The sequence below is a fragment of the Equus asinus genome, chromosome 4 (assembly GCF_041296235.1).
Source record: "Equus asinus isolate D_3611 breed Donkey chromosome 4, EquAss-T2T_v2, whole genome shotgun sequence".
Taxonomy (NCBI): Eukaryota; Metazoa; Chordata; class Mammalia; order Perissodactyla; family Equidae; genus Equus; species Equus asinus.
The window spans coordinates 102478160-102490504 of record NC_091793.1 but is presented as its reverse complement, the minus strand read 5'-3'; the positions used below and the strand labels follow the sequence as shown (position 1 = coordinate 102490504).

The following is a 12345-nucleotide window of genomic DNA, read 5'->3' as shown; positions in this document are numbered from 1 at the left end:
TAAGCATCATAAAGAAAGCAACAAATCTTTGGGACAGTACTTTATTTTATCTTAAAGCTTGATGCACATTTTTGCACTCCACTCCATGCAATAATTCTGTTTTAGATTACTTATATCAAATCAAATTGACCTTTCAGCAAGGCATTTTGTAACTACTGTGTGGCAATACCCCTAAACTACCACAAGTCACCCCACACACAGCCTCATGGGAGAATTCTGGATAACATCTTCCAGAACTTCCCTGCTTCCAGATGAGCTTTTTAACACTAGTCAGATAAATACAGGCCCACCACTTTCCCTGCCTCACATCTCCATAACTGAATCATTGCCATGATGGAAACTGAAGAACAAGTAGAGTGGAGTGTTGGGACAGTCATTGGAAGAAGAGCCAAAAGTCCAACCTGCGCTTGATGTTTGTATCAATTCCTAAGAATACAGTGTCCATTAAGGAGCCTGCTTTGCTCTTCTAGGGAGGGAAGCAGTGCCCTATATAGTGGAGCTCTTAATGCTTCTGCATTCTCAGAATGCTTACCATTATGGTGTTGGGGACCCCCAAGAATCAATGTTGGAGGTTTGGAGATGAATCTAGAGGAAATTTCCTAAAACAACTTGGGATCATCACTTCTGAAATAATAGAAAGCAGTGGGGTGGAGGGAAAGAACCAAGTTTTGTAGAGAGATACTGGGAGAGGGCATTCGCTGAGATGCCAGGTGCTCTGTTAAGGGTTTTATATACATCATCCACAGAGCTCCCTTCTTAGGACTGCTCCACAAACAGGTAGCATCTGAAAAGGAAAGAGAGACAGAGAGACAGACAGAGACAGAGAGGTAAAGAAACATCGACTCAAATAGGCAAAGGGAAAAAAATAGAACTGAATGCCAAAAGATTAATAAAAATATAGCCAATATACTTACAAGGATTGAGGCGAGGGAGAAAAACAATTTGATCACATGTTAAACTAATCCACTCTTTCAAGCCATTACCATATTTGAGTTAATCCAGATGACCCTGAGGGATGCCACCGTTCTCTGCTCTTTCACGCCCTCTGCTGATAGCGCTAAAAAGCAGTCCAAGGTCAAAATACCAGTCAGCACCATGAAGGAAGTGAAGAAAGAGATGGGCGTTTTATACAGTCATGCTTCTCAAACTTCAATATGCATATGAATTGCCTGGGAATCTTGGTAAAATGTAGATTCTTATTCAGTAAATCTGAGCTTGGGCCTGAGATTCTGCATTTCTAGCAAGCTCTGAGGTGATGTTGGTCCTTGGACTACACTTTGAATAAAAAGGCTTTAATCACCAGCACAAAAACCCTTCCTGAGGTCTCCCAGTTTCACATAGAACTGATCTATATGGCCTTTAAGTAGCGCTATATCCAACAGTGGGTCCAATCCACCAGTGAACAATTTAAGTTCACTGGGAATGTTTCTCCTGCTGCCTCAATGATTTACTTCTGTACAAGATATCAGCTTCCTCATGCAGTTGATGATATTAGAATGTTGGACTTTTGTTAGGACATATTGTGATGATTTTGTCATATGGGATCAGATTTTTATTTTAGAAGAGTCATTTAACCAAACCTCTGATTTTACAAATCAGGAAGCTGTGGCAGAAAGGGAGAATGTGCAGTCACACAGCTTGTTGATAGCAGCCAGACTAAAAGCTAGTTACACTGACACTGTTCACACACTGTATGTCCAGATTATATCTTATTTTTCTCTTTCTTTAAAGTGACCTATAGATCATTAAAGTCCCAACTGGCAGGTCACAAAGCTCAAGAAATATGACAGTATGCATCTCATCTCAACACTTTTCCTCACATCTCATTCTTTTGTAATTAGTGTCCAGGTCTCTCATCAGTAGAGTTAGCCTTTAAATATCTATTAGAAGAAAAAAGAAATACTAGAACCTGTCTTATTAGCCTCACCTATCTTGGATGTTTAATCCTCATTTTGCTTTCTCTTTTCTGCCTGAATCCAATTTACTACAAAGGATACATTAAATCTTAATTGATATTCTTTAAAATTCCCCACCAAAATAATACAAATTAATTCCATATAGTGGTGATGAGAAGATTGTTAATACATATGTGTTGATTTATTATCTGGGTAGACAAAAGAATGAATTGATTATATTCAGATTAAATTCATCATAACTAAATAGTGATGAAAATAATAAAAAAATTTTCACATATTGAGGTATTTGGGGAAGCCATTCTGGTTTAAACCTGATTCGACCTAAACTTATTTTTCCTAGAGCAGCCTGACTTATAGCCTGTCAATCATGCACTGTGCATCTGCTTTAAACATTAAACATCATCCCAAAGTAAAGGATGCGCTCTTTCAAGATAGGAATGGATGCCTCCCCTCTTCTAACATCAATATCAGTACTCTTTCGAAGAGAAGTTTTTCTTCTCAGAAACCAGGGCCAGGTCTACCTAGTGTGTATGTGCTAAACTTCAGTAGACTAGCTCCTTGTGACTTTGAGAAAAAAATATATCCCTGTCATGCTTCATGTATGTTCTTTGCTCTGAAATGGTATGTAATCATGCCACAAATCGTGCTTCTCCGAAACGTTTTCTCCCTTTGTGGAGACTGCCTTCCCAGCTCAAGTAAAATTCACTGTATCTCTCTTATCTATAGAATGGTTATTGGTTATTTGCATGGACAATAGCAAACAGAAGGACTCATAAGACACTCAAACGAAGCCAGGCTGAAAAAGGGGTTAGTCATGGACTATGTTATTTCAAGTTCATTCGTCTTCAATATCAAAATTCATTTTAGAAGACTTACGTAATTTTCATGCCTGACTGAGAGTGAAAGGTGATTTTCCAAACTGCCCTTTCCATTCCCAACAAAAAAAGGCACGAGAGTAAATAAAAAGTTTCCTGCTCTCTGAGGTCTCACCCAACATAAGCGTAGAATGCAGATGAGCAAAGTGAGTAGGCGAGTGAAATCGTTTGTAACAAAAACCCATTATTTACAGATGAGAAATTTATATTGTCAGCATAATATCTGTGAGGCTAAACAACACTGGGGAGTATATAAAAGCAGCGCACTTTGCCGCAGAAGTAGAGAGCTCAGGAGACAGCACATCCAAAGTTCTGAAAGGAGGGCGCGCTCTCTCTCCACCTGCTCTGCTCCACATCACAGTGTCAGAAGGTAAGACTAAAACTGAGTGATTGTAAGATGGCAAATCCGGTTTGGGGCACAGTTAAGTATTTTTATGGGGACAAAGTATTGTGAATTAAAGTGCTCTTTCACCTGATACTCTATTACTAATAATACATGGGGTATAATTGAGATGAAAAAGAGGTATAAAATGCATTTACATATACTTTAACATAGTGATGCTGCAAAGTGAATTGAAGAACTAATTCAATGCGAACATGCAAAACAGAAAGAAAAAAGCTTCAAATCAATGCACTTGTTACAAGATTTAACTGTTATGAGAACTGCATTTTAAAAATAAGTAGTAAGATTTTGAAAAATAAATATTTTTCCCTGGATTTGATAAATGTGTATACTACTTTGAACAGAAGGCGCCTTTTAAACTTAACAGAAATGTGTCCATTAGAGAGGCTATAACAGCAATTGCTCCTTCTCGAATAAAACTTATGGTTTTCCAAAAGAAGAGAATCAACATCATCTTTCAAATATTCAAATTCCTGACATCTGTCAAAAACTCAAAGTGCATGAAATTGGTTCTTTGTAAATAAGACATAGCCTATTTGGTACAGAGAACAATATCGACTATTGGGAATTCTTTGGATGGAACTGAGTAAAACTGCAGATTAATAATTATTTACTATGTATTGCGGACCAGTAGTAATAAACAAAATATCTAAATGTTCACATTCTGAAATGACATTTTAGTAAATCTCTTTAGAAAAAAAATCAGATGTTCTAAAGTTAAAGTACCTCTTTAAGCTCTTAAGGATAAAGAACAATTTTACAAGATTCTCAATGGAGTAAATGATTAAAGTGGTGTGTTTTTCCCACACATACCAATGACCTAAGAGAGGAAATTAGCCAACCAGTTTAAAAAGTATTTATGTGGCCTATAACATCAATATATATAAGGATATAATATAATGTCACTTTGCCTAGGTCTAAGATTAATCTTTCTGAAAGACTTTTTAAACAGGGAATACTACTGTTACTATATTTTCCTTTTAAATTGGAGTGGACCTGTGTGGTTCTTATGAAACTACAGATTCTCTCCTTAAGCTACCTAAAAGAGATGAGGAGTAACTGGAAATTCTTCTCCTATTGAATTAGATTTGGATACTATAATAACATAAATATTTGCGTTCTCAGTAGTGGTATTCAAACAACTAGCCTTATTCTTAAATTTTTCACAATTCTGTAGACTTTCGCAAAATGAATAAAAGAAACTTTAAAAATTAGTTCCTTCTTTCAGTAGAACTCATCTTACTGCCTGTAGAGGACTTTGAGTACTCCCTTCTGTATTGCTTCTCCTTCCATCGGCTCCAACAGTGGCAGAATACCACCTGCTCTACAGCTACCTACGTAGAACATCGTAGAAGATACTGCAAAATCCTTTAGGGATCTGGCATTGAAGGAATTATTTAGGACTAAATTGGCTTTCCAACAGTGGTGTAATCCCAAAAAGAAATGCTTGCTTTAATTTTTTTAAATTCCTGAAAGGATGACTTTATAATTAAGAATTATAATCATAAGACAGTACCTACATGTAAGGCAAGATTTCCAAAGTTTGCTGTCTAGATAAACTGAAGAATACAAAAACGCCAAATTATTAATTTAATGTTGATGAATGAAGAAGGATGAATATGTAATTCCTATTGTGTTGCTTTGATTGACCGCTTAATCTAAAAGGACTCGCTACTTCAAAGAAAAAAAATACCACTGCAGGTATTACAGTCTCCAAGTTTTAGTGCCAAAATAGATAATAAATATGGCTAGGATGTTAAAGAAAAGATTGATAGTTTAAAATGATAATATTTGTAAAATCTTTGTTTCAAACCAAATGCTATTTGCTAAAAATACTCGTTCAAATTATTTGTGGATAAGCATAATCAAACTTGGATTGAAATCCTTACTTCTCAAAGTAAACACAGTCATATTTGAAAGTAGCAAAGAGAAGCCTGTGACAAGTACTGGACTTGAGGTTTCCATTCAGAAAGTAGAGGAGCTTGCCCTGTGGGGACATTCTGCCCCACAGTCGTGTTGGTCGCCGCCCCATCCACACTGCGTCATCATGTCTTTGGCATCCTATGGCTTCCTGGGGCATCTGCTTGTGAGACGAGGACAAGCAACCAGGTGTATCCCACAACCAGGTCTAGGATGTCACTAGCAGTGAATGACATGTCCTGGACTAAGTCCAATTATAAGACAACCTGGGGACTTCCAAGACTTCAGAAGCAAGCATTAATTTTCTTTATGACAGCGATCTCTTAGTTTCTTGGTTGTGATTGTTCAAGTTGCCAGAAGCATTAGTTCTTGTTGCAAATTGCTTGTCTTTAAAATGATTTTTTTCCTTTAATTTAGAACAGGTCAAAGCACCCTAAAATACCTCAAATCTGTTGGCCGCTTTATAATTACAAAGTCTAGACCAAGTTACACTATTTAAAATATAAATGAATAATACATCTGAACCGACAGCTGGTATGCCAAGTTGTAGCCTGAGGCTGCTTTAAGATGGTTGAAATGCAGTATAATGTAAATGCTTGGAAGTGAAGGACTATTAATTGAAAGCCAGACTGATAGTGAAGGGGGTGGCATTATGGATAAGGTGCCATTCAGACTAACCATATGTAGCATATCATCTACAGTGGATATTTTAAATGTTTATCATGGACATTTTTAATTTCAAGTCTGGAAATGAGCCTTCTAATCATTAACAGAAGTGTCCTACACTAATGAAAAAGCTTAATGGTGGTACACATCTTTTGTATCCTTTTTTGACACAAAAAAAATCTGGAAAAAAATCTACTATTTAATATTAAGCTGGAAATATAATCAGAATAAAATTGATGACTAGCTTTTTATTTCTATTTATAATATTTACTTTGTCAAAATTGAACTAATTCAGCCCAACATTTTAAACATGGTTGCCTGTCTCCCCCTACCCCACTTCCCCTTGACTCTGTGTTCCAACAGGCAGCAAAAATGAAAAGCATCTACTTTGTGGCCGGACTGTTTGTAATGCTGGTACAAAGCAGCTGGCAACGTTCGCTGCAGGACACAGAGGAGACATCCAGGTACTAAATCTTTAGATTTGAACTAACATAGCACAATGGTTAGAATACAGCCTGTGAAAATGATGTTTAGTGAGTAGGTCTTAGCAATGTAGAATAAGTATTCTGCACAGTTTTCAAATGTTTAAAGTGTCATTGAGATAAAGGCTTTTCGGGACTATAGATCAGAGTATGTTGTTTCACAACCAAAGGGGTGGGCAATGTGGAAAAATGTGTTACATGGGAAATTGTAGCTCTTTGAAATCTTCAGCTGATCCTATCTATCCATTCATTACTCGCACACTGCATAGTAGATTATTTTAATTATTCACACCAACTTTTCCTTTTGTTATTCCTTTTAAAAAGTAACATTATTTCTCACTAATTGTAAAAGTCATACATGTTCATGATAAAAAATATATGAAGAATTTTATGTGTACTGTATATATATCTGAGATCATTATGCAGCTTTGGATTATGCTTTTGCTCTTAGCATTGTGTTAACTTTTTCCCATGTAATTAAAAATATCTATTAAGCGTATAATGTATTTCATTTCACCAATGTACAGCATTTATTTAGCTATTCCTCCTCTGTTGAACACTTGAGTTCTTCAAATTTTCCCGCAGGCAACGCTGCAAATAACGTTTTCCCTACATTTCTTACTATTTTCTGAGGATAGATTTCTAGTAGCAGAATTACTGTGTCAAAGGGTTTGAATGAGTTTAAATCCTTTATAACATCTTGCCAACTTGCTTTCCAGAAAAGTCATACACATGCACACTCCCATCAGCGATATAGAAATACTCTTCTCACACGATCCTCCCTGGTATTTAATCTTTGCTAATCTCACAGGAAAAAATACTATCTCATTTCTATTTATGAGTATTAATCATATTGAAGATTTCCCCTTATTTACTATGGGAACCAACTCTTGATTGCTAGCACGTGGGTTATTCACTAAACAATTTCAAATGACCAAGTGTGCTTTCTCTTGTCCTTTGAACTTTTAATTGTCCCTCTTCCATCATTAGTTACCATACAGCAGGTAGTTGAGTTACTTTTTTATATTAATATATGTGAAGCAGAATTGGGAACATAAATTTGCTGCCCAAAAAAATGATGTGGAATTCTTCACTCTTTTAAAATATTCCAGTTATTGCTCTCTTCTGTCATTATTAGCATAATCACGAGTAGATGTATTAGTTGAAAAAGATTTGTTTAATCTTTTTTCAGAAAAAAAGAAGCCAGTTGAAAAATCTGTCACTAGAATTCAGAATCAGACTGTATTCAGCTCTAATAAAGCTATGGGATTCCCATAGCTAGCTAAGGTCTCTCTGAACCAATGGAAATACTCAAGGCACCTGCCTTCCAGCTTCATGTGGTCCTATATTTTGTAGAGAAGATGCTCCTCAAGTGAATCTACTCTTGAGGAGAGATTTAGTTGCACCAATCACTCTTCCTCGTAGATCGTTCCCAGCTCCCCAGACAGACCCACTCAATGATCCGGATCAGATGAATGAAGATAAGCGCCATTCTCAGGGCACGTTCACCAGTGACTACAGCAAGTATCTGGACTCCAGGCGTGCCCAGGATTTCGTGCAGTGGTTGATGAACACCAAGAGGAACAAGTAAGAGTCTGAACCTGGTCCAAAATTTGCACACAAATATGCCTGAAACTTCTCCTGACTTTCTTAATTTATCATGCTCATCAAATAGTGCCCATAAGCTGTTTCAATTTTGATGATTTTTAAGGTCTATAATACTATCCTTTGTATTATGCCTTTGACTTCCCACCTCCCACCCCTCCAAACTCCTTACCCACCTTTCAGTGGGACATAGACTTTAAATTATTTTCCCAACTGTGGTCTTAGAAGTATTTACTCTCTTGCCTATTTTCCTTTAAAATTGGAAGCTGACTTTTGTGGATCTAATTTCTGACCAAAAGATAAGAGCAAATTCAACATTCTCCTGTAGGGTTCAAACTATGATTGTGATCACATTCAAAGTGTGATCTCTAGCCAAGTTAATCATGGTAAGGAATGGAAACAGATGCAGTCTTTTTCTTGTAGAATACAATCCAAGATACACATTTAAAATTACAGCCTAGCTGCACAGCATAAAGAGAGAAGAAGGCAAATAAGAACACAATCCTATCATAAGGCATACATTTTAATGTTGGATTTTCTTTGACAGTGTTGGGTTTTTTGCTGCATCTAGGCTACTGGAGGAAATCATCCACAAGGGTTTAAGAGAGATGGTGGAATTTTACAATTTCTTTGGAGAGTGGCCCACAAGGGGGAGTTATGCATACAAAGTAGCTGAAGGAATCTAAAAATCAGGAAAAGGGCATAGATTTATCTTCATAGAATGGAGAAGGGAGAGGGAGAGCATGAGAACACAAGCCAGCAGGAGGAATAGGAGAGACAGAGTGGTTGACCAAAAGTTCTTAGAGTGAAGGGTACAACTGCAGAGAAGACAGCAATCACGGTCAGAGCAGACACTGGGAGGAGTCCCTGTTAAGGACTACAGATGGGGCCACTGGTAAAACGTGAGAAATCACAAATTTGAAAAAATGAAAACTGTCCTCATTTCTAGAAAGGGAATGCCACAACTTGGTAAACTAATGTTAAACAATCCTCGCTCTCAGACGGTTTCTGTTGTGTGTTTAAGATGAAACCTTCCAAGGGTAATGTATGCCAGGAAGACTGAGGGCAGCTGGCCAATAACCTCCACAGAGCCTTCTGCCCATACTTGAGTTGATATGGGGTCATCTTCTTAGCTTTCCTCATTGCTAGCCCATCACACGTTTCCTTAAATCTTGTATCAAGTGGTCCTTGTGATAACATTTTGAGACTGTCCTTTGCTTTCTCTTGAATCAATTAACTAACTGTGATCCCATACATACTAATAACAAAGAGCTGCTTTGTTTGCAAGTAGCATTGCACAGAAGATAGCCCACATATATTGAGACAGCATAAATGCAGCTTTAATAATCAATGGCACAGACAAGCAGGGGAGGTGAAAACGGGTGTGCTGGGTAGACATTTAACCTCCCTTAATTGTTATTAGCCCTCTCCCATCAACCTTCAATCCAGATAATTAATGTAGCTTCTCCCAAATCTCCCTAAGCCCCTTCTACATAGAATCCTGAACCCAAAGCTGCCACTGCTTATAGGTGAGAACCATATTGCTGAAGAGACAGATCTTCAATTTAACTTTCACATTTCCTTCAGGAATAACATTGCCAAACGTCATGATGAATTTGAGAGACATGCTGAAGGGACCTTTACCAGTGATGTAAGTTCTTATTTGGAAGGCCAAGCTGCCAAGGAATTCATTGCTTGGCTGGTGAAAGGCCGAGGAAGGCGAGAGTAAGTCTGTACATTCCTATTTAACATTTTTTTTCTGCTTTATGCTGAAAACTTAGACTACAGTTATCTATATATGGATCTGGATTACAGAAGCAATTAGTATAGTCTCACAAAGTAAGGAAATAAGTCCCATTGGTGGGAGACAGTCTACAAAAGTCTAGTCTGACTTATCTTTGGTGGCAAGTATTAATAATAGAGTCAAACAGGTTACACTTTTATCCCCCATTATAGCTGTGTTATAATCAGGCTACTAATTTGTCGATCCAGGACACTTTTGAGAATAAATAGCATGCTTTTGACAAGTACACCAAGACAACAAGCTTAAACTAGGGCTGTCCTAGGAAAACTAGGGATAAGGAAAAATAAATAAATAATGCTGAAAACTTAAAGTTTGACTTTACGTATGGGATCAACATATATTTATGTGTTAGTAAGTATTCAGGTGAAAATGTGACGAAGACTGAAAGGAACTGAACTTAAGATGGTTAATGAAATGACACTCAAAATACAGATATGTGGAAACATCCATACATTTAACAACATATCCGTTTTTTTGTGGGACTGTCATATAGATAGCCATTAAGTTATTGCATTTGAAAATGAGGCTAAGACTTCTAGGTACTTTCTTGAATCTTGCCACAGCCAAACAGAACCTTGAACCATCTCATTTTCTCGTGATCATTTTGATTGACATTTGAATTGTGAGAAGCAGAAAATTCATGTTCAACTCTAATTTTTTAAGTGAGGTTTAAAACAATCTTACTGAGACTTAAAGAGATCTCAAGACAAGAGGGAACTAGTATTATTGCTGATTTTTAAAACATTAACAAATTTACAAAATCAACAGTAAAATAGTCACACGAGAATATTTATAACGTTTGAAAGAAATACCAAAAATTCTGCTAATTAAATGGATCAAAGAGAAAATCTATTATAGGCTAAGGTTTAATCCCTTAATACTGCACTTTGCAAGACTGTTCTGATAATCACTAGTTTTACAGGATGTAATACATTTTTCTGAATTATAAACAAATTAATAGTCTCAAAAATTTCTGTGTTGCAAATATTCGAAAATCTCTGAAGCAGCTAGAATATTGAAAAGGGCATGAAGGTATACAGCTTGGTTTCAGATCCCAGTTCTGCTCTTTATTTTCTCCATAATTTCCTTTCCAATAGGCACCAGTTCGTACAGGTTTCTATCAGGCTTTTCATAATAGACCCTCTGTAAATAGGAACTTATCGTTTTCTCAATGACCCTCACACATATTACCAGTGATGGGCAATCAATAAGCATTTATTGAAAACATCTAACCCAATACTGCTGTCACCCCTCTTTTTCTCAGTTTCCCAGAAGAAGTCACCATCGTTGAAGAACTCCGCCGCAGACACGCCGATGGTTCCTTCTCTGATGAGATGAACACAGTTCTTGATAATCTTGCCACCCGGGACTTTATAAACTGGTTGCTTCAGACCAAAATTACTGACAGGTGACTGCATTTTAGTTCATTTTGAAAACCATCAAAACTTTTATCAATATTATCATACTGCTACAGGTTGTTCCCAATGTGAGGGAGAGTATGTAATCGAGACTATGAATCGTTTGAGTACATTATTATGTTTCTTTTTGATCATTACGGTTTTATCCATTCGCCCATTTATTCCAAAAACGTTTCCTGAGTGTTAACAACAGACGAGACATCAGGAACACAGACACGAATAAAACAGAGATGTTAAGTCATTCTCATATTAATGTCACATTACAAATTGCCAAATATGTTGACATTTTAGCACAAAGTACAATACCAGGATACATGGTATCATACTTAATGTAATAGGCATAGTAGTAAAAATCTAAACACCAAAAATTAACCACTTATCTTGATTGGTTGTAATTGCTTTTTATAATTATTCATACGCTTTAAATTTCTTGATAGGGGAACTTTAGGATAAGCCATCTTTAAATGCAAATATTTGACAAGTCCACAAGACTAAGGGATTTATAACACGAAAAGATTGATAAACAACTTTTATCAATAAATATTTGAAATATTTCCCAGATAGGTTAACTACAGTATCTGCAAATTATAGCTATGTTAAATCGCTGTCTTTTTATTTCTAGGAAGTAAGTATGTCACTATTGAAGATCATCTTCACAACATCACCTGCCAGCCACGTGGGATGTTTGAAATTTTAAGTTCTGTAAATTTTAAGAGGCATATTCTGAAGCCATATTGCTTTACATGCCAACAAATAAGTTTTCCTTTAATGTTGTGTAGCCAAATACTGTAAATTGAATAAACCATTGTCAAAATATTGCTAAAATATCAGCTTTAAAATCTGAAAATGCAGAATTCTCTTATTTTCTTCTTATTTTGGATGAAGTACCTTAACCTGCTTAACTTGGCAATGAAATTGTTTTTCTATGATACAATTTGTATATATAAATTATTCCAATCACAACACATCTGCCTTATAATAATAGATATGGAAGGACTGGCAGCCACAGTGGTGAAATGGGAAAGAGAAATTTCTTCTTAAAACTTTTATCATAAAAATGCTTAGCTTTCAATGTATCAAAGATAGACCTAAATAAAATTTTCAGGCTTCTTTACCATTGTCTATTTTCTCTCTTCTTCATGCCCCAACTCCTTCCAAACACCCCTTCTTCCCAAACTGGTAGCCCAGAAGCCAAATCTTGTGTCCAGACCTGGCTTCCTGTTTTGAACGGCTGCACAATGCTTTAACATTTTGAG

At 36.5% G+C, this 12345-nt stretch overlaps 1 protein-coding gene across 2 annotated transcripts; it reads left to right on the top strand.

The window, feature by feature from the left end:
* The first annotated feature begins 3030 nt into the window (after positions 1 to 3030).
* On the top strand, positions 3031 to 12203 carry GCG (glucagon). Of its 2 annotated transcripts, XM_014860143.3 has the most exons (6): positions 3031 to 3161; positions 6144 to 6244; positions 7688 to 7849; positions 9455 to 9592; positions 10936 to 11079; positions 11712 to 12203. In XM_014860143.3, exons 2-6 carry the CDS (start codon positions 6153 to 6155, stop codon positions 11716 to 11718), a joined length of 543 nt encoding a protein of 180 aa, XP_014715629.1. In that variant the 5' UTR covers positions 3031 to 3161; positions 6144 to 6152; the 3' UTR covers positions 11719 to 12203. The 2 variants fall into 2 exon arrangements, with proteins under 2 accessions (XP_014715629.1, XP_070364615.1); XM_070508514.1 differs by lacking the exon at positions 11712 to 12203 and having other exon boundaries at positions 10936 to 11083.
* Positions 12204 to 12345: the final 142 nt, after the last annotated feature.

What these genes read in the sequence shown, in the direction of transcription:
- GCG (XM_014860143.3), top strand. Translation starts at nt 6,153, where the DNA reads ATGAAAAGCATCTACTTTGTGGCCGGACTGTTTGTAATGCTGGTACAA. An exon ending in GACACAGAGGAGACATCCAG is followed by an intron (nt 6,245 to 7,687) that starts GTACTAAATCTT and finishes TCTTCCTCGTAG; the next exon opens with ATCGTTCCCAGCTCCCCAGA. An exon ending in ATGAACACCAAGAGGAACAA is followed by an intron (nt 7,850 to 9,454) that starts GTAAGAGTCTGA and finishes CATTTCCTTCAG; the next exon opens with GAATAACATTGCCAAACGTC.